Here is a 23,112-nt window from a genome sequence, read left to right as displayed (position 1 = left end):
GGTTTCACCATGTTGACCAGGATGGTCTCGATCTCTTGACCTCGTGATCCACCCGCCTCGGCCTCCCAAAGTGCTGGGATTACAGGCTTGAGCAGATAAGGGATACTCAACCAAGCATTTCAGATAAGGGATATTTGACCTGTACCACTCGATTTGGTTCCTGGTGAGCACTCTCTTTCTGACTTGCAGATGGCCACCTTCTTCTTCTTGCCATGTGTGCTTACATGACATTTTCTCAGGGAGTTCCCGCAGAGAGAGAGAGAGAGCAAACTCTCTAGTGTCTCTTCTTATAAGCTATTCATCCCATCATAAGGACCCCACCTTCATAACCTCATCCAATTTTAATTACTTCCCAAAGACCCCATCTCCTAATATCATATTGGAAGCTTTCAGGCTTAAATACATAAATATGGGGAGAAAAGAATTCAGTCTATAGCACCCACTCTAATACCTCTTAAAACAAAAACTCAAAATCATCATACTGAGTCAAAGTGATTTACTATGTAAAGCCCAACAATGAAATATTCACAATAGTCTAGCATCCAGTCAAAAGTCACCAACCATGTGAAGTGGTGGGAGAATATGATCATGTCAGTGAAAAAAAAAATCAACAGAAAAAAACAGAAATGGCACAGATAATAAAATTAGACAAGCCCTCTAAAAGTTATAAACCTTACACATATACTTATATCAATAAAAAAAATATGAATATAATGAATAGAAGAAATGAGGATATTAAAAGACCCATGTGGAAAACCTGGAGATTAAAAATGCAACATCTGAATGAAAAATAAACTGGATGGAATTAGTAGGTTACATTGTTGAGAAAAGATCAACTAATTTGAAGACAGCAATTGAAACTATGTAAAATGAAGCACACAGTGCGGGGGAAAAAAGAATTGTAATGAAAAAAAAAAGCCCCAGTAACCTCCAAGAAAATAACAAGCAGTCTAAAATGGTGTGATTGTACTCCTAGAAGAGGAAAGAAGAGAAAAATATTTGATGACAAAATTTCCAGATTTCATGAAAATTATAAACCCACAAACCAGAAGCTCAATGAATCCCAAGCAGAAAGAAATAAGAAAACTACACCAAGTGATACTACAATCAAACTGTGGAAAACCAAAGAGAAAATCCTGAAAGCATCAGAAGGAAAAAATACATTACGTACAGAACAAAGATAAGAATTATTATAGACATTGTTAGAAACTCTGAAGACAAGAAAATGGAGTAACAACTCTAAAGCACTAAAAGAGGGCAAAAACTATCAAACTAGGTAGAATTCTGTACCCAGAAAAATAGTATTTCAAAATGAAAATGACAAATGGACTTTTTCAGATGAATAAAAGCTAAGAATACATACCACTAGCAGATTTATCTTAGAGAGTATGTTAAAATTTTCCAAACAGAAAGAAAATTATACTGACAGAAATCTAAACACAAAGAATTGGAGAGCATCAGTAGTGCTAGTAAGTGTGGGTAGACAAGTTTTTTTATTTTTAATCTCTTAAAATTTGGCTTTATGTTTTAAATATTTTAGTATTAAAATAACTATTTTTATTCAAATATTTTTAAAGCAAAAATAACAATGCATTAAGAGATACATAACATAAGAACTAAAAGTATCACAACAAGAGCACAAAGGATGAAAGAGGAAAAATGTAAATTTACTGTTCTGAGGTTCTTACACTATATACAAAATGTTTTAATATTATATGAAGATCAATTGTGATAAATTAAAAATATAGGTTGAAAACCCTAAGGCATCCACTAAAATATGAAACAGAAAAATATAGATAATAAACAAAAAAGATAAAGTAGAATCCCAAAAAAATACTTAACCAGGTAGAAGGCAAAGAATGTTCTCTCCCACTGCTTTGCAATATCTTGCTGGAGTCCTAGCAAATGCAGTAAGTCAAGAACAGGAAATGAAACAAACAGACTGGGAAGGAAGAAATAAAAATGTCCTTTATTCACAGATCACATCTCCTATGTAGGAATGAAGACAGAATTTTTAAAAAACTCTTGGAACTAATTAGCAATTATAGCAAAGTTGCAGAATGCAACGTTAATGTACAAAAGTCAATCCTTTTCCTGCATTCCACTAACAAGCAACATTTGAAATTTAAAAAATACTGTTTACATTAGCATTCCCAAATATAACACTTAAATATAAATCCAACAAAATATACACAAGATCTGTATGAGGAAAACTACAAACTCTGATGAAAGAACTCAAAGAAGAAATAAACGGAGAGCTATTCCACGTTCATGGATATGAAAACTCACTATTGTCCGGATATCAGTTCTTCCCAACTCAATCTATAGATTCAGTTCAATCCCAGTCAAAATCTCAGCAAGTTAGTTATTTTGTGAATATCAACAGATTGATTCCAAAGTTTATGCCGGAGGCAAAAGATCCAGAATAGCCAAAAAAATTTTAGAATAAATTCAGAGGAATGACACTACCCACCTTCAAGACTTTCTTAAAAAGCTACAGTAACCAAGATAGCATGGTACTGGTGAAAGAATAGGCCAGTGGAAGAGACTGGAGAACCTAGACATAGACTCACATAAATATAGTGAACTGATCTTTGATAAAGGAACAAAAGCAACAGAATGAATCAAACATAGTCTTTTCACAAATGGTACTAGAATTGAACAACCACTTGCAGAAAACCCACAAAAACAAAAACCCCTCAACACATACATTTCTAGATCTTACACCCTTCACAAATATTAACTTAAAATAGATCATAGACCTAAATGTAAAATTCAAAACTATAAAATTCCTAGAAGACAACATAGGACAACACTAGCTGACTTTGGATAAGGTGATGACTTCCTAGATACAACACCAAAGGCACAAGACATGAAAGAAATAATTGATCACCTGGTCTTAAGATTAAAAACTTCTCTGTAAGACAATGTTGAAAGATTGAGAAAACGAGCCACAGATTAGAAGAAAATATTAGCAAGAAACATATAAAAGACCATTAATCAAAATATACAAAGAACTCTTAAAACCCAGCAATAAGAAAATAATCCAATTTTTAAAAATGGGCAAAATACCTAAACAGTCTCTCACTAAAGAAGATATACCAGATGGCAAGTAAGCAAACAGCAATGAAATACCACTATACAGCTATTAGAATGGCCAAAATCTAAAATACTAGCAACACCAAATGCTGACCAGCAAAGCAGAACAACAGAAACATTCATCCATCACTGGTGAGAATGCAAAATGGTACCACCAACTTGGAAGACAGTTTAGCAGTTTTTTAAATAAAAACAAACGTATCTTTATCAGACAATTTAGCAACTGTAATCCTTGGTATTTACCTACATGAATTAAAAACTGCTATCCACACAAAAACCCGCATGCATTTTATAGCAGCTGTATGAGGAAACAATCATGATGTCCTTCTGTACCTGAGTGGATAAACTGTGGTACCATACAATGAAATATTACTCAGTGCCAAAAAGAAATGCACTATCAAGTCATGAAAAGACATACAGGAACCTTAAATGTATACTTCTAAGTGAAAGAAGCCAATCTGAAAGGCTACATGCTGTAAGTCCAACTATACGACTCTGGAAAAAGCAAAAAAAAAAAAAAAAAAAAAAAATCAGTGGTTACCAGCAGATTAAGGTAAGGGAAATATCAATATGCACAAGCACAGAGGACTTTCAGGGCAGTGAAACTATTCAGTATGATACTATAATAGTGGATACATGCCATTACATATTTGGCAAAACCCACAGAATGTACAACACCAAAAGCAAATCCTAGTGTAAACTACACACTGTGGGTGATGTGCCAACATAGGTTTATCAATTGTAACTAATGTGCCACTGTGGTACAGAACGTCAACAGTGGGGGAGGTTTATGTGTGGGGGGAAATGGGGTACATGGGAACTCTGTACTTCTGGCTCAATTTTGTTGTGAACCTGAAACTTCTCTAAAAATAAATTTTAAAAAGAAGGCAAGGAAAGAATGGGGGAAAAAGCCATAATGGCAAGACAGATTTAAATCTAACCATTATTGGTAATTTTAAAATTAAGTATAAATGTGTCAAATATCCCCATTAAATGAGATTGTCAGATTTGATTTTTTAAAAAGCAAGACAGAACACTATATACTGTCTATAGGAAACCCATTTTAAATGTAACTAGGTTTTTAAAAAAGAATGTAAAAAGATACACAATGCTAACACTGCATCTAAACAAAGTTGGTGCAACTACAGTCCTATCAGATAAAGTAGACTTGAGAACAAGGGGTGTTATCAGCAACAAATAGAAGAATTTCACAATGATAAATATGGCAATGCATGAGAAACACATAATCATAAATGTGTATGCAGCTAACAGATTCAAAATAGCCAAAGCAGGCCCACAGCTGGTTCCTCTCCACACTACCACACCTGATGCTCTCTGGAAAGGGCCACTTCCCAGCAGGAGACCAACCAGTACAAAAATAGAACATTAAACCATCAAAGCTAAGAACCCTCATGGAGTCCATTTCAACCCCTCCCACCCCTCACCACCCTCCACCTGAACAAGTGCTGGTATCCACAGCTGAGAGACCCAGAGTCAGGTCACATCACAGGACTCTGTGCAGACAACTCCTGCTACCAGGCTGGATAGACTTTCTGGGTGGCTAGACCCACAGAGAGATAACAAACACTGCAGCTAACTGAAAGGAAGCCACATCCACAGGTAAAGGGAGAGAGTGCTATATCAAGGCAACACTCTGTAGGACAAAAGAATCTGAAAAGCCTTCAGCCCTAGACCCTCCCTCTGACAGAGCCTACCCAATTGAGAAGGAACCAGAAAACCAACACTGGTAAGATGACAAAACAAGGCTCTTTAACACCCCAAAAATCACACTAGCTCACCAGCAATGGATCCAAACCAAGAAGAAATCCCTGATTTACCTGAAAAAGAATTCAGGAGATTAGTTATTAAGTTAATTAGGGATTCACCAGAGAAAGGTGAATCCCAATGCAAGGAAATCCAAAAAAATGATACAAGAAGTGAAAGGAGAAATACTCAAGGAAATAGCATAAAGAAATAACAATAAAAACTTCAGGAAACATTAGACATACTTATAGAAATGCAAAATGCTCTGGAAAGTCTCAGCAATAGAATTAAACAAGTAGAAGAAAAAAATTCAGAGCTCGAAGACAAGGTCTTCAAATTAACCCAATCCAACAAAGACAAAGAAAAAAGAAAAAGAAAATATGAACAAAGCCTCCAAGAAGTCTGGGATTATGTTAAATGATCAAGCCTAAGAATAACTGGTGTTCCTGAGGAAGAATAGAAATCTAAAAGTTTGGAAAACATATTTGGGGGAATAATCAAGGAAAACTTCCCTGGCCTTGCTAGAGACCTAGACATCCAAATACAAGAAGCACAAAGAACACCCAGGAAATTCATCACAAAAAGATCACCACCTAGGCACATTATCATCAAATTATCTAAAGTAAAGACAAAGGAAAGAATCTTAAGAGCTGTGAGACATAAGCATTAGGTAACCAATAAGGAGAATCTATCAAATTAACAGCAGATTTCTCAGCAGAAATCCTACAATCTAGAAGGGATTGGGGCCCTATCTTCAGCCTCCTCAAATGAAACAATTATCAGCCAAGACTTTTGTATCCAGCAAAACTAAGCTTTATATATGAAGGAAAGATAGTCTTTTCCAGACAAACAAATGCTTAAACAATTCACCACTACCAAGCCACTGCTACAAGAACCACTAAAAGCAGCTCTAAATCTTGAAACAAATCCTGAAAACACATCAAAACAGAACCTCTTTAAAGCATAAATCACATACAACCTGTAAAACAAAAATACAATTTAGAAAGCAAAACAAAAACCAAACAAAACAAGGTACACAAGCAACAAACAGCACAACGAATGCAACAAACAGCAGGATGAATGCAATAGTACCTCACATCTCCAAACTAACATTAAATGTAAATGGCCTAAATGTTCCACTTAAAAGATACAGAACTGCGGAATGGATAGGAATTCACTAACCAACTATTTGCTGCCTTCAAGAGACTCACCTAATACATAAGGACCCACATAAAGTAAAGGGGTGGCAAAAGGCATTTCATACAGATGGACACCAAAAGCAAGCAGGGGTAGCTATTCTTACATCAGACAAACAAACTTTAACGCAACAGCAGTTAAAAGAGACAGAGGGACATTATATAATGGTTAAAGGCCTTGTCCAACAGGAAAATCACAATCTTAAACATACATGCACTTAACACTGGAGCTCCCAAATTTATAAAACAATTACTAATAGACCTAAGAAATTAGACAGCAACACAGTAATAGTGGAGGACTTTAATATTCTACTGACATCACTAGACAGGTCATCAAGACAGAAAGTTAAAGACACAATGGATTTAAACTATACCTTGGAACAAATGGACTTAACAGAAATATACAGAACATTTCATCCAACAACTGCAGAATACACATTTTACTGAACAAGGCATGGAACTTTCTCTAAGATAGATCATATGATAAGCCATAAAACAAGACTCAATAAATTTAAGAAAATTGAAATTGTATCAAGCATTCTCTCAGACAACAGAGGAATAAAACTGGAAATCAACTCCAAAAGGAACCTTCAAAACCATGCAAATACATGGAAATTAAATAACCCACTCCTGATTCATCATTGGGTCAAAAATAAAATCAAGATGGAATTTAAAAATTCTTCGAACTCAATGACAATAATGGCACAACCTATCAAAGCTTCTGGGATACAGCAAAGGTGGTGCTAAGAGATAAGTTCATAGACCTAAACACCTACAACAAAAAGTCTGAAAGAGCACAAACTGACATTCTAAGGTCATAACTCAAGGACTAGGGAAACAAAAAACAAACCAAACCCAAACTCACCAGAAGAAGGGAAATAACCAAGATCAGAACAGAACTAAATGAAATTAAAATTAAAAAAAAACAAACAGATCAATGAAACAAAAAGCTGGTTCTCTGAAAAGATAAAATGATAGACCAGTAGCAAGATTAACCAAGAAGAAAAGAGAAAATTCAAATAACCTCATTAACAAATGAAACAGGAGATATTACAACTGACACCACTGAAATACAAAGCATCATTCAAGGCTACTACCAATAGCTTTATGCACATAAACTAGAAAACCTAGAAGACATGGATAACTTCCTGGAAAACTACAACCCTCCTAGTTTAAGTCAGGAAGAAGTGAATACCCTGAACAGCCAGTAACAAGCAGCGAGGTTGAAACGGTAGTTTAAAAATTACCAACAAAAAAAAGTTCCAGGAGCAGACAGATTCACAGCAGAATGCTACCAGACATTCAAAGAAGAATTGGTACCAAACCTTTTGACACAATTCCACAAGCTAGAGAAAGAGAGACCCCTCCCTAATTCATTCTATGAAACCAGCATTACCCTAATACCAAAACCAGAAAAGGACCTAACAAAAAAAGTAAACTACAGACTGATATCCCTGATGAACACAGATGCTAAAATTCTTAACAAAATACTAGCTAACCAAATCCAACAACACATCAAAAAATAATCCACCATGATCAAGTGGATTTCATACCAGGGATGAAGGGATGGTTTAACACACGCAAGTCAAAAAATGTGATACACCACATAAACAGAATTAACAACAAAAATCACATGATTATCTCAGTATACACAGAAAAAGCATTCAACAAAATCCAGCATTGCTTTAAGATCAAAGCTCTCAGCAAAATCAGCATATAAGAGATATACCTCAATGTAATAAAAGCCATCTATGACAAACCCACAGCCAACATAATACTGAATGGGGAAAGGTGGAAGCATTCTCTCTGAGAAATGGAACAAGACAAAGATGCCCACTTTCACCACTGCTCAACATAGTACTGGAAGTCCTAGCCAAATGCAATCAGATAAGAAAAAGAAACAAAGAACATCCAAATTGGAAAAGAGAAAATCAAACTGTCATTGCTTGCTGACAATATGATCATTTACCTTAAAAACCCTCAAGGCTCCTCCAGAAAGCTCCTAGGGCTGATAAAAGAATTAAGCAAGCTAGGCATGGTGGCTTATGCCTGTAATCTCAGCACTTTGGGAGGCCGAGGCAGGTGGATCATGAGGTCAGGAGTTCGAGACCAGCCTGGCCAATATGGTGAAACCCCATCTCTACTAAAAATACAAAAATTAGCCAGGCCTGGTGGCACATGCCTGTAGTTCTAGCTACTAAGGAGGCTGAGGCAGAAGAATTGCTTAAACCTGGGACATGGAGGTTTCAGTGAGCCAACATCACACCAGTGCACTCCAGCCTGGGTGACAGGGTGAGACTTTGTCTTTAAAGAAAAAAAAGAATTTAAATAAAGTTTCCAGATACAAGATTAATGTACACAAATCAGAGCCCTTCTATACACCAACGGTGACCAAGCAGAGAATCAAATCAAGAACTCAAACCCTTTTACAATACCTGCAAAAATAATAAAATACTTAGGAATACACCTAGCCAAGGGGGAGGAAGACCTCTACAAGGAAAACTACAAAACACTGCTGAAAGAAATCATAGATGACACAAATAAAAGGAAGCACATCCCATGCTCATGGATGGATAGAATCAATATTGTGAAAATGACCACACTGCCAAAAGTAATTTACAAATTCAAGGTAATCCCCATCAAAATACCACTATGATTCTTCATAGAATTAGAAAAAACAATTCTAAAATTCATATGGAACCAAAAAAGAGCCCACATAGCCAAAGCAAGACTAAGCAAAAAGAACAAATCTGGAGGCATCAAACCAACTGCTTTCAAACTATACTATAAAGTTATAATTAACAAAACAGCAAGGTACTGGTATAAAAATGGGAACATAGACCAATGGAACAGAATAGAGAACTCAGATATAAACCCAAACACTTATAGCCAACTGATCTTTGACAAAGCAAACAAAAACAAAGTGGGGAAAAGACACCCTTTTCAACAAATGGTGATAGGATAATTGGCTAGCCACATGTGGGGGAATGAATCTGGATCCTCATCTCTCACCTTATACAAAAATCAACTCAAGATGGATTATGGACTTAAATCTAAGACCTGAAACTAAAAATTCTATAAGATAATATTGGAAAAACCCTTCCAGACATTGGCTTAGGCAAGGATTTCATGACCAAAATCCCAAAAGCAAATGCAATAAAAACAAAGATAAATAGGACTAAGCTAAAGAGCTTTTGCACAGCAAATGAACAGTCAGCAGAGTAAACAGACAACCCACAGAGTGGGAGAAAATCTTCACAATCTATACATCCAACAAAGGACTAACATCTGGAATCTATAATGAATTCAAATCAGTAAGAAAAAAAAAAAACAAAAACAAGCAATCCCATCAAGAAGTGGGCTAAGGACATGAACAGTCAATTCTCAAAAGATATACAAATGGCCAACATAAGAAAAAATCCTTAACATCACTAATGATCAGGGAAATGCAAATCGAAGCCACAATGAGATACCACTTTATTCCAAGAATGGCCATAATTAAAAAATCAAAAAACAGTAGATGATGGTATGTATGTGGTTAACAGGGAATACTTCTATGCTACTTGTGGGAATGCAAACTAGTACAGCCACTATGGAAAACAGTGTGGAGATTCCTTAAAGAACTAAAAGTAGAACTACCATTTGATTCAGCAATCCCACTACTAGATATCTACCCAGAGGAAAAGAAATAATTATATGAAAAAGATACTTGCACACACGTTTATAACAGCACAAATTGCAACTGCAAAATTACGGAATCAACCCAAATGCCCCTCAATCAACAAGTGAATAAAGAAACTATGGTGTGTGTGTGTGTGTGTGTGTGTATATATATATATATATACACACACACACACACACACACACACACACACACAATGGAATACCATTCAGCCATAAAAATAAATGAATTAATGGCATTTGCAGTGACCTTGATGAGACTGAAGACTATATATTCTAAGTGCAGTAATTCAGGAATGAAAACAAAACATCAGATGTTTTCACTGATATGTGGGAGCTAAGCTATGAGGATGCCTAGGCATAAGAATAATACAATGGATTTTGGGGACTTGGGGGGGAAGGAAAGGGTGAGGCATAAAAGACTACAAACAGGGTGCAGTGTATATTGCTTGGGTGATGTCAGCACCAAAATCTCACAAATCACCACTAAAGAACTTATGTAGTTCTTTAGTGGTGCCACCTGTATCCCAACAATCTGTGGAAAAAAATAGCCAAAGCATAAACTAAATGAACTAAAAGGTAAAATATAAAAATCTATAATTATGTTTGAAGATTTCAATACTCCTCCTCAGTAAAAAACCTCACTTAAAAAAAGAAGTCCTGAATGACATAACTTGACATTTATAGAATACTACACCCAAATATAGCAGAATACATATTCTTTTGCAGTGAATTATTAAACACTTACCAAGATAAACATATTCTGAGCCATATAATGAGTCTCAAAAAATGTATAAAGAATGAAATCTATATTGTTGGACCACAATGAAATTAGAACAGAAACATCTCTGAAAAAAAAAAAAATCCCCAAATATTTGCAAATTAAACCACACACTTCTAAATAATCCATGATACACACAAAAAAATCAAAAGGAAGAGTAGTAAATTTTGACCTGAAAATGAGTTTTCATATCAAATTTGAATTTCATATCAAAATGTGGGAGATATAGCTAAAGCAATACTTAGAACAAATTTATAGCCTTAAATGTTTACATTAAAAAGGGACCAAAATCGATGACCAAACTTGCATATTATGAGCAAAGAGGGAATTAACCCAAAGTAAATAGACATTACTAAACAATTAGCACAGAAATCAATGAAATAAAACAATGAAAAATTTTAAAAAACCAAAACTAAAGTCTTGTTCTTTGAAAAATACAGCCATGCTCTTCTGTCAGTTTGCTGAGAATGATGGTTTCCAGGTTCAACCACGTCCCTACAAAGGACGCAAACTCATCGTTTTTTATGGCTGCATAATATTCTATGGTGTATATGTGCCACATTTTCCCTGTCCAGTCCATCATCGATGGGCATTTGGGTTGGTTCCAGGTCTTTGCTATAGTAAACAGTGCTGCAATGAACATTCGTGTGCACGTGTCCTTATAGTAGAACAATTTATAACCCTTTGGATATATACCCAGCAATGGGATTGCTGGGTCAAATGGAATTTCTATTTCTACGTCCTTGAGGAATCGCCACACTGTCTTCCACAATGGTTGAACTAATTTACACTCCCACCAATAGTGTAAAAGTGTTCCTATTTCTCCACATCCTCTCCAGCATCTGTTGTCTCTAGATTTTTTAATGATCGCCATTCTAACTGGCATGAAATGGTATCTCAATGACAGAAGAGCAGAAGATCAAACACTGCATGTTCTCACTCATAGGCGGATGTTGAACAGTGAGAACACATGGACACAGGGAGGGGAGCACTACACACTGGGATCTGTTGGGGGGAAATAGGGGAGGGACGGTAGGGGGTGGGGAGTTGGGGAGAGATAGCAAGGGGAGAGATGCCAGATGTAGGTGATGGGGAGGAAGGCAGCAAATCATACTGCCACATGTGTACCTATGCAACAATCTTGCATGTTCTTCACATGTACCCCAAAACCTAAAATGCAATAAAATAAATGGAAAAAAAAAGAAAAATACAGTCATGCATCTTTTAACAATGGGGATACAACCTGAGAAACACATTATTAGGCGATTTCATTGTCGTACGAACATAGAATGTACTTAACACAGACCCAGATGGTATAGCCTTACTACACATCTAGGTTATATGGTATAGCCTATTGCTCCTAGGCTACAAAGAGTACAAAACTGTACTGAATACCACAGGCAATTGTAACACAATAGTAAGTACTTGTCTATCTAAACACAGAAAAGGTACAGTAAGAATACAGTATAAAAGATAAAACGGGACAACTGTGTAAAGCACATAAATGGAGCATGCAAGGTTATACGTTGCTCTAGGTGAGTGAGTAGTTAGTGAATGTGTAGGCCTAGGACATTACTGTACACTACTGTAGACTTTATATACACCATACACTTAGGCTACACTAAATTTATCTTGTCATGTGGTAAGGTGTTCAGGGACAATAATATGCATGGAGTTGTCATCACCTATGATAACAAATGTCTTCCTTCTGGAATATCTCCTGAAGGAACTGCCTTATGCTGTTTTACAATTAAATTTTTTAGTAAAGAGCACACTCTAAAATAATGATACAAAGTATAGTACGGTAAAAACATAAACCCATAACATGGTTGTTCATTGTCATTACTGTTACATACTGTACATAATTGTATGTGCTATATATATGACTGGCACCACAAATACAAGTGTTGCATCACACTATGTGTTACAACGCCTACATCACCACCAGGTGGCAGGAATTTTTCAGTTCTGTTATAATTTTATGGAACTACTGTTGACATGCAGTCCATTAACAACAGTGTCATTACGTGATGCATAACTGTGTATAAGTGACTAAATCTTTAGCAAGATTGGTATGTGTGTGGGAAAGACAGAGAGAAGGAGCAATCATCAGATCCTACAGACCTTAAAATGTTATTGGGGGAAAATTATTAACAACTTTATTTCAATACATTTGACAACCTAGATAAAATGGACAACACCTTGAAAGACAAGGTACCATGGCTCATAAAAAAAAGTGGAAAATCCAAAATGGCCCTGAATTTGTTGTTTAAATCCTTTCCACACAAAAAAAGCTCCAGGTCCAATTTGGTTCACTAATAAATTCTACAAAATATTTAAGAAAAACAAACTCTAGAGGGCCGGGCGTGGTGGCTCACACCTGTAATCCAAGCACTTTGGAGGCCAAGGCAGGCGGATTACCTGAGGTCGGGAGTTCAAGACCAGCCTGACCAACATGGTGAAACCCCGTCTTAANTTTTTGAGACAGAGTCTCATTGTGTTGCCCAGGCTGGAGTGCAATGGCACAATCTCAGCTCACTGCAACCTCTGCCTCCTGGGTTCAATCAATTCTCCTGCCTCAGCCTCCTTAATAGCCTGGAACTACAGGCACATACCACCACACCTGGCTAATTTTTGTATTTTTAGTAGAGATGAAGTTTCACCAAGTTGGCCAGGCTGGTCTTGAATTCCTGACCTTATGATCCAACCACCTCAGCCTCCCAAAGTGCTGGGATTACAGGCATGAGCCACCGCACCTGGCAGTAATATATTTTGAAAGCCTAAAAATATTCTTTATTCTTTTTTTTTTTTGAGACGGAGTTTCGCTCTTGTTACCTAGGCTGGAGTGCAATGGTGCGATCTTGGCTCACCGCAACCTCCGCCTCCTGGGTTCAAGCAATTCTCCTGCCTCAGCCTCCCGGGTAGCTGGGACTACAGGCGTGTGCCACCATGCCCAGCTAATTTTTGTATTTTTAGTAGAGACAGGGTTTCACCATATTGACCAGGATGGTCCCAATCTCTTGACCTCGTGATCCACACACCTTGGCCTCCCAAAGTGCTGGGATTATAGGCGTGAGCCACCGCGCCTGGCCAAAATATTCTTAATCAGCAATCATACTTTTATATATTTTTCTTAAAAATTTCAATAATTAAGATTTACCTTGTTTAATGTAGCATTGTTTACATGCTTGAAATAATTCTAAAAATAAAAAATCAACATATCTAAACATAAGAGCTTGATTAAATGCATTGTGACATATTATATTTAACGCCATAAATTTATCTTTAAGTACTATTTTCATTGCATCCCACAAATTTTAATAAATCGAATTTTCATTTTTGTTTAGTTCACAATATTTAAAGACTTCTGAAACTTTTCTTCTTTGTCCATTGTTATGTAGAAGTGTGCTGTTTATTCAGGGATTTTTTTTTTTTTTTTTTTTTTTTTTTTTTTTTTTTTTTTGCTATTGACATCCAACTTAATTCTATTATGGTCTGGGAATATACTTTGTATGATGACTATTATTTTAAATTTGTTAAGGTGTGTTTTATGTGCTCTGTCTTGATGAATGCCCTATGTAAACTCGAGAGGAATGTATGTTATGTAGTTTGTTGGATAAATTAGCCTATAAATGTCAGATTATTTTGATTGATAGAGCTTTTTTTTTTTTTTTTTTTTTTTTTTTTTTTTTTTTTTTTTTTTTTCTTTTTTTTTTTTTTTTTTTTTTTTTTTGAGATGGAGTTTCACTCTTGTTACCCAGGCTGGAGTGCAATGGCATGATCTCGGTTCACCGCAACTTCCGCCTCCTGGGTTCAAGCAATTCTCCTGCTTCAGCCTCCAAAGTAGCTGGGACTACAGGCGCACACCGCCATGACCAGCTAATTTTTTGTATTTTCAGTAGAGACGGGGTTTCACCATGTTGTCCAGGAAAATCTCGATCTCTTGGCCTCATGATCCACCCGCCACGGCCTCCCAAATTGCTGGGATTACAGGTGTGAGCCATTGTGCCCAGCCCACTCTCACATTTCTAACATACTATATAATACTAGAGAGCCTACACTGTGTGGTAAGGGTTGGGGTAAAAGCAGATAGATTGAAAAGAAGGAAGTAAAACTGTCTTTACTCCCAGATGACATGATAGTCTATGCAGAAAATCCGAACTCTACAAAATAGCTGCTAGAATGATTTGAATTACAGAACTGAGTTTATCAAGTATCACGATTCAAGGTCACAGGATACAAGCTCAACATACCAAAAAAAAAAAAAAAAAAAAAATCCAATTGATTTTCTATTAGCAATGAACAGAAATTTTAAATATCATTTATAATAGCATAAAAATATGAAAGGTATAAAGGGTAAGTTTAACAAAATATATGCAAACCTTATGCATTGAAAACTATAAAACATCACTGACAGAATGTAAAGACCTAGATAAATGAAGATATACCATGTTCTTGAATCAGCAGACTAGATATTGTTAAGAGGTCATTTCCCCCCCAAACTTACCTATAGATCCAATTTAATTCTAATAAATATCACAATCTTATTTCAGAAACGGACAAGCTGATTTGTAACAAATTAAATGCATCTGCAAATGCAAACCTAGAATATCCAAAGCACTTTCGAAAATTAACAAAGTTGCAAGACTTAACTACAGTCATGGGCTGCATTGTGATTTGTGGTCAATGATAGACCACCTGGATGATGGTGGTCCACAAGATTATAATACTGTATTTTTTCTGTACCTTTTCTATGTTTACACACATTAATACCCCATTATGTTACAACTGCCTATAGCATTCGGTGCAGGAACATGCTATAAAGGTTTGTAGCCTATAAGCAATAGGCTATACCATATAGCCTAGGTGTGTAGTAGGTTATATACCATCTAGGTTAGTGTAAGAGCATTCTATGATGATAATACAATGGTAAAATCACCTAACAACGCACTTCTCAGATTGTATCCCTGTCATTGACACATGACTATATATGACTAAGATATTACAAAGCTACAGTAATAAAGATAGCAAGGTATCGACAAAAGAACAGACACACAGAAAAATGGACCCGAATAGAGTCTCAAAACAGAATTTACACGTGTGAGGCCAACAGATTCACTAGAGGTGCCAAAATAAGGTAGTTCAATGAGAAAAAAAGTCTCTTTTCAACAAGTGGTGCTGGGATAAATGTCTATGTGCAGAAAACTTTGATCTGTACCTGGTACCTCACGCAAATTTAGCTTAAAATGGATAATATACTTAAATATAAGAACCGAAAACATAGGCTGGGCACAGGGGTCACGCCCGTAATCCCAGCACTTTGGGGGACCAAGATGGGTGGATCACGAGGTCCGGAGATTGAGATAATCCTGGCCAACATGGTGAAACACAGTCTCTACTTAAAAAAAAAAAATACAAAAAAAAAAAATTAGCTGGGTGTAGTGATGCATGCCTGTAGTCCCAGCTACTCGGGAGGCTGAGGCAGGGGAATCGCCTGAACCGGGAGACAGAGGTTACAGGGAGCCGAGATCACGCCATTGCACTCCAGCCTGGCCACAAGGCAAGACTCTGTCCAAAAAAACAAAAGGAACTAGAAGCATAAAACTTCAAAGAAAACAAAGGAGAAAATGTTTGTAGCTTCAGACTAGAATCTATTAGGTAGGCAAGAATAAAAGAAAAGTATGAGCTGGGCGCAGTGGCTCATGTCTGTAATCCGAGCACTTTGGGAGGCTGAGGTGGGCGGATCACCTGAGGTTGGGAATTTGACACCAGCCTAGCAAAGATGGTGAAACCCTGTCCCTAATAAAAATACAAAAATTAGCCGGGCAGGGCTGGGGTGGGGGGATGGGCACCTGTAATCCCAGCTACTTGGGAGGCTGAGGCAGGATAATCACTTGAGCCCGGGAGGCGGAAGTTGCAGTGAGCCAAGACTGCACCACTGCATTCCAGCCTGGGCAACAGAGCAAGAACCCCTACCAAAAAAAAAAAAAGAAAAAAAACCCAAAAAATATGAATAAGCTAGACTCTATCAACATTAAAGACTTTTCCACAACAGACAGGATTAAGGAAATGAAGAAGTAAACACAGGCCAGGAGAAAATATTTGCGAAACATGTCTCTAAGAAGGACTTGCGTCCAGAATATGTAAATTTTTCCAATACAATATTTTCATAAAATGGGCAAAATACTTGAATAGACACTTCAAAAAGGAAATACAAATGGCAGACATGGATGTGAAAAGATGCTCAACATTATCATTAGATTATGATCTCCAACTTAAAATCATAATGAGATAGCACTACACACCCACTCAAATGGCTAATATTTTTTTAAACTGACAATTCCAAATGTTAACAAAGAAGTGGAACAACTACAACTCTCCTACATATCTCACGGGAAAGGAAACTCATACAGCAACTTTGGAAAACAGTGGCGATTTCTTATTAACACACACTTAGTATATGATGCAGTAATCCAACTCCTAGGCATTTACACAAGAGAAATGAACTAGGTCCATACAAGATGTATGCAAATATTGATAATGGCCTTATAAGTCAAGGACCAAAGAGGAACAACCCAAATATCACCTAATGGGGAAGGGATAACAAATTTAGGTGTATCTTTATAATGGACTAATAGTAAACAAGAAGAAGGAACAAACTGCTGTTATACACATCTTGGATGAACCTCAGAAGTATTCTACTACGTTAAAGAAGCCAAACGCAAAAGCTTAGATATTGCTTGATTCCATTTATATGAAACTCTTGGAAAGTCAAAATCATAGAAAGCAGTGGTTGTCTGTGGCTGCAGTTGGGAAAAGAAACTAAAAAGTGGCGTGAAGGAGCTTTTTTGGGGATGGTGGAAATGTTTTTATTTTTATGGTGATTGAATAATTATATATTAATCAAAACTCAAACTACACATTTAAAATGAGCACATTTTACTACATGTAAATTATTAAAGCTATTATTAGAAGTTAGGCACTTTCATGTTTTAAACTTAATTTCCATGTGCTCATTCTGAGCTCTAACTTAAGTTGTTAACATGGTGATTTAGCCAGGCATTTATTGGTTATATTCTAGTAGTTTTTATTCAAAGTCCTTCAGGATTACAGTCACCGAAAATACCAGGATTATCATGCTCAGCGACAGCTATTCAGAAGATATTCACGAGGTAAATTGCAAATATGCTTCTGTAACTTTAGTGAGGAACTAGAACTAGAGATAGAGATTTAGGAATCATTTGCAGAAAACAGTAGAAACCATGGAGTTGATAAAATCAAACTCTTCTTTCACTCCACTTCTCACTTCTTACTAATCTACACAATCATGGGAAATGCTTAGCCAAATGTGAAATACATGAATGACTTCAGTTTTTAAAAGGTCAGCCTTTCCATGAGATCAAAGTGTTAACATCACTGAATTTAAAAACACTGTATATCTTCAAATTCTTATCTCACCTGGTTTAATTTTTCAGTCTGATTCAGCCTTGAAGTCTCCACTACATTTAAGTTGGAAGTCTTTTCCATGCTCATTATTTGCTTCGGTGGTTCCATGTTTGAAGTGGGTTGTGAAAAGCATGCCTTTGCTACCGGAAAGCCTGCGGAGTATGACCCTTGTTTCATTCTAAATGGCTGGGTAAAAATCTTACCTTTTGTGAGTAACAGAAGAAGAGAAAAATTGTCACTAGCAACTTCTATTTCATTTTCTGGTAGCTACATATAGAGGCTACTGTGAGCTAACTGCCTTCAACTTAGAAGTAAAAATTAAGAAAAGAAAGCTTACATTTTTATATTAAGCCAAAACTTACATATATTATAAGTTATTAGGCATCCATAGAGGAAGACAGAGATCCTAAGTGTTCCAAAAAGGTTGGGGTTATCTAAAACTCCACTTAAGGTCACCTGAATATAATTACAGAGAGGTGGGATTCATATGTAAAAAGCTGTATCTCATTTAGGAGACAAAAGTGTCTCCAAGCCTGCTTAGAACTATGCTTTTCATACTGGGTAACTACTAGTAGTAGCACAGTTCTGGGAGGATGAAAAACTACAGAATAAATTCTTTAAGATTTGTAGGAAGGGGGAATAACACTGGAAAGGTGTATTCTGTTATACAACATGAAAGATCTATCACCGGACTTCTCCACAGCCTAGCTCTTTACCCTAAGGTCAAGTTCACCAAAAAAGAAAAAAACAAAAGTTACTTCAAGACATCCTGATGAGAGAGGTAGGAACCATGGATGGAGAACATGAACAGAATCACTGGAAAGGAATATTCACCCCCCTCTCACCACAACTCTTCAATAAATTGGTAAAGTGCTTTCTACAACTCATAATAGTCTTCCTATGTTAGAGGACTTTAAGAATACTGATAAAGTTGAGGGCTAGACTTGAAACACTTGGTGGTCTCCAGAGCCTTCCTAAGTATATCCTCATACCCTCAAACTACATCACCCACCACAGTGTAAATATTGGTTTATAAACTTGTGACACATCCTCATGTTTCACCTATGTTAATCTAAATGCAGATTTTGGAGAAAAAGAAACTCACTGAAATAGGCATAGAATTCTCCCAAATAGGCTCCACCAATGCTTAGTGTAGTAACTGCATTATTGTCTAGGGAGATACCATGCAGATGGTCACGTCAGTCTTTCGAGCCTTTAACGACACAGCATTTGGGCAGAAAAGCACTGGATGGGCAGCAATAAGAGCTGGGAACTAACTCTAGCTGTACCACTACCACTTTTCTAGCCATGTGACTTTGGAAAAGCCATTTAATTTTCCTGAGCTTTGGTTTTCTTATCTATAAGACAGGGTTACTCACCCTACCTAATATAGTAATGAGGATGCAAGGTTAAATGGTATACAGATAAGGTGGTTATTATTACACCACAAAAGTTATCAAAGCGTCTCCTAGGATAAGCCCAGTGATGGCAAAGATTAGACGGGTTAACGTTAATAATTTTTTTAAGTATTTTAACTTTTCATTTTACTTATAGCATCTTTGCATGAATACAACTATTCATGTAAATTTACAGTGTTCTAGAAAGAGCAGATCTTTTGTTTTTAAAAATAATAATAGCTAACACTAATTATGAGCTTACTAAATGCCAAGCACTTCACAGAACTCGCCTCATGTAAGGTCCTCAACACAACCCCAAGAGGCAAATATTGTTATTTCTATTTTAGAGATGAGGAAATCAGGCTTAAACAGATTGAATAGTTTGCCTGAGACCACTCAACCAGCAAGTAGTAGAGCCAGGCTTCAACTTCAACAAGCTCATGGACCTTAGCCATTACACACCCCTCTATGTGCCAGGAATGCTCCAACATTTGCCCACATGCATACCTGCTGGCCATCCTCTCCACTTTTCCTCTGTTACACTCTTCTTCAGCATCAACAAAGAACCTGCTCTGGTCTGCTCTACAGAAATGACATCTGAAGCCGCATTCAGCACTTCAAACATGGAGAGAAATCCATATTGCATGTATTGAAATGATCGTCCAAATCTTTTGGCAAATGCCTTTTCAAAATCAGAAAGGAGAACAGGAGATAATGCCAACAGGTCCTTCAACTCACTCTTCACAACAGCTGGAAGAATAGGGGCAACCCGTCCTCGGTAAGGTACTCGCCGATGAGAGCTTGGTCCAGAATAAAAACTGGGCCTTCCCTTATGCATGTAGTTTCGAACCTTATGGCTGCTCTTCTGTTTTGCAACTAAGCTTGCTATTCCTTTGGTAGATTCATCTGGAATGGCTAAGGAGATGTGAAAAAAACACACACACACACACACATTTAAGTGGAAACCTTACTCCCTTCTTTATCCTTAGTATCTGTGCTTATACAGTTCTTAACCCTCCAAATAGCTGTTTATCCAGGCAGCACGATAAAAAACAGTAACTCTTGGTTCCTCGATTTCTTGCATTTGGGGCAACAGCTTGCTAGCTCTTCTACCAGGTGAAGAAAAGATAATTCAATGTATTATCATTACAGTTGACTCCCGACAATTTTGAAACTCTTGGGAAGAACTACAAACTTCCCTACAATGGTTTTTTCCTGTGCTTCACGGAATTGAAAACATGTTTTTATAATTAAGAAGTCCTTTTTTGTTGTTTCTCCCGACTGAAGGTGCAATAACCCGAAATCATATGTAAAATGTAGTTTTTGTGAGTGCACAATTGTAGTCACTGTGGGAATGGTTTGTTACTTTTGCAGAGGTTCTAACTTTGCCCACAACCTCAAAAGCACCTAAGATTCTCCCTCCCCCACCAAATTAAAATCCACTGGCTGGGATACGGAATAACTGTAGAACTAGAATAATTATTTACTAGGCAGCTGTTTTTATTACAAAGTTTATAGACCTTCAAAAGTCTTAAACCTACCTTTCAGTATTACGGTACCACCTGCACCGGAGCAGACACTAACAACATCAGGCATGTCCAATACCAGCTCCATAGTGGACCGATACCCAAGGATCCGGAGTGGTAGATGGTTGCCAACCATCAAAAGGTACTCCTTCTCCAACTGCTGTGGGCTCAAACCATCTTTGGTGGAAATGAGAAGTGATCTTATTTCCTTCCGCAGACATTCCTGTATACGCTCTTGTTCAGACATTGTGCCCTACAGTACTGAAGACAGAAACGTAGCTCATGAGGAAAAGAGGGCAAACACATGAAAAAAAAAATTTTTTTAAACAACACTAGTGGGATACAAATAACTGAGACACGAGTTTTAAGAGTGGTAAGGCAGCAGTACTGGAGGGTGCCCTGCGACCTGTGCGTGGCCTGGCGATTCAATCCCTGAATCTCCACAGGCGCTGATTAAGCTACAGGTGTCAAGAACTCTGCCCGTGGCCAGGGGGAGGCGTTAATTGGGGTTCCTGTGCGATGTTAGACGCCAACGCAAACTTCCTATCCAAAGCCCTCGCGGGCTCCTCTGGAACCAGAACTGGGAACTGAGGCCAACGCAACACCGCCTCCGCCTTGCAGAGCGAGGGCCCCACAGAAAGGCGCCCCCGCCGCACACCTCCTGCACCTCAAGCCGAGGGGACGCTCCCTGCTCCCTCTTATCTGAAGCCACCACCATTCTTCGCCCGCCCCCTAACCTATCTAGGGTTGGGTCCCTGCCCCGCCCCCAACGTCTCTCGGTGCCCCTCGCGGGAGCGGGGCATCGCCCTTCCACTTGCCCTGGTGGCTCTCTGCAACCAGAGGTGAAAAGGAAAAGCGGAAGGCGCCAGGTAAGGCACTTCTCGGCCCAGCACCGCCCTGCTGCCAGTCACCCGTCTTGCCCGCACCGCGCCGTGACGCCAACGCTGCCGTTGCGGACCGGGTGGAGACTAGGGCGCCCTCGCAGGAAGCGGCGCAGGAAGGTAGCTGCGACGGCGTCCCGCGCGCCTGCGCACAAGCGTCCCCCGGCCTGCAATCCCCTCCCGGCGCGCCGCGTTCCAGCCCCGAGGGCACGTGGTGGGTGGGACCGTTGGGCAGTATTAGCCCCTCGGGGGTCAGGTTTGAGATCCGTCCCAGTCTCAGGGGCCAATGGGCCCGGCTGCCGAGGCGGGCCGCCTTCCGGGATCACCGGCGCCTACCTCCTCCAACGCGGTGCGAAGACGGGAGGTGGGGCCCGGGGCGCTTGCACCAATCCAACCACCTTCGGGGCGGGGGCCCGCACTCGCCCTGGGCGGGAAGCAGGACGCGTGGGCCTCAGAATCACCTGCGGAGCTATTTAAGCGAAGAAAAGGAGGCACACGTCTGATAAACAAAGGTTCTCATTCAGTAGGTCTGGGTTTATTTGAGGAAAATCACAGACAATTCTGATTCTTGGTTGAGAATCCCTGCAGAGTTAGATGCAACTCTGGCTCCCTGATGAAGGAATGGGTAGGGTTAGGAGACCTTTTTGAATGAGTGGACAACATTCTAGGTGCCACTGGAGATAGTGTTGGGAAGCTAAAGATTTATTTGGATTTATTTGTTGGTTTGGTAGAGTGAGCCAGATCTATTAAGCCCTTGAAAACCAGAAAACAATACTTTCAGAGACACAGAATAGAGAGGCATTGTATAATATAAAGACCTGTACCTTAAAATGTGCAATCTAATTTAAAAAGCAAGACAAGCCAAAATAACCACAGAATTTGAATCAACAAAGAGACTTGAGGACACACAACGACCTTATCTTCTTTCTTAAATCTCATGACATAATGCTTTTTTTAAAGCCAAGGGAACAAAATGTTCCATCAATGAGGCAGGAATATTGAGGAATCCCTGAAAAATAGAAAACAAGACTTATGGGCTGGTTTATAGCAGAATGGGCAGGGCTGAATAGCAATTAGCAAAAAGTTAAATTAAGACATGGAAAATTGATCTAAACATTGCAATATGTGAATGACAAAAGTAGAAATAAAAACCAGCAAGAATGACGATTAGGTTTGGGGAGTTAAAAAGAAGAAAATGTCCTAAATTTGCACCAAAACACGCCTTCAGATTAAAAGGGCCCACTTAGAGTCCTTAGAATAATTAATGAAAAAGATCCTGTCCTAGGTAAACTCTAGGAGAAAGAGAATCAAGAGATTTTTATATGGAAATGTTATCTATAA

At 38.1% G+C, this 23,112-nt stretch overlaps 1 protein-coding gene across 1 annotated transcript in view; it reads right to left on the bottom strand.

Moving 5' to 3' along the window:
• TDRD5 (tudor domain containing 5) overlaps positions 1–21,852 on the bottom strand; it is a 90,944-nt gene extending 69,092 nt beyond the window's left edge. The window contains exons 1-3 of the mRNA XM_017524431.1: positions 20,906–21,852; positions 19,872–20,279; positions 17,980–18,170 (exon numbers count right to left, since the gene is read on the bottom strand). Of these exons, the coding sequence (XP_017379920.1) occupies positions 17,980–18,170; positions 19,872–20,279; positions 20,906–21,137 (831 nt within the window). The 5' untranslated portion in view covers positions 21,138–21,852. The remainder of the gene's footprint in view (positions 1–17,979; positions 18,171–19,871; positions 20,280–20,905) is intronic.
• Positions 21,853–23,112: the final 1,260 nt, after the last annotated feature.

The sequence above is a fragment of the Cebus imitator genome, unplaced genomic scaffold (genome assembly GCF_001604975.1).
Source record: "Cebus imitator isolate Cc_AM_T3 unplaced genomic scaffold, Cebus_imitator-1.0 Scaffold33, whole genome shotgun sequence".
Taxonomy (NCBI): Eukaryota; Metazoa; Chordata; class Mammalia; order Primates; family Cebidae; genus Cebus; species Cebus imitator.
Note: the sequence above shows the minus strand (reverse complement) of the source record. Positions and strands in the feature narration are given on the sequence as shown.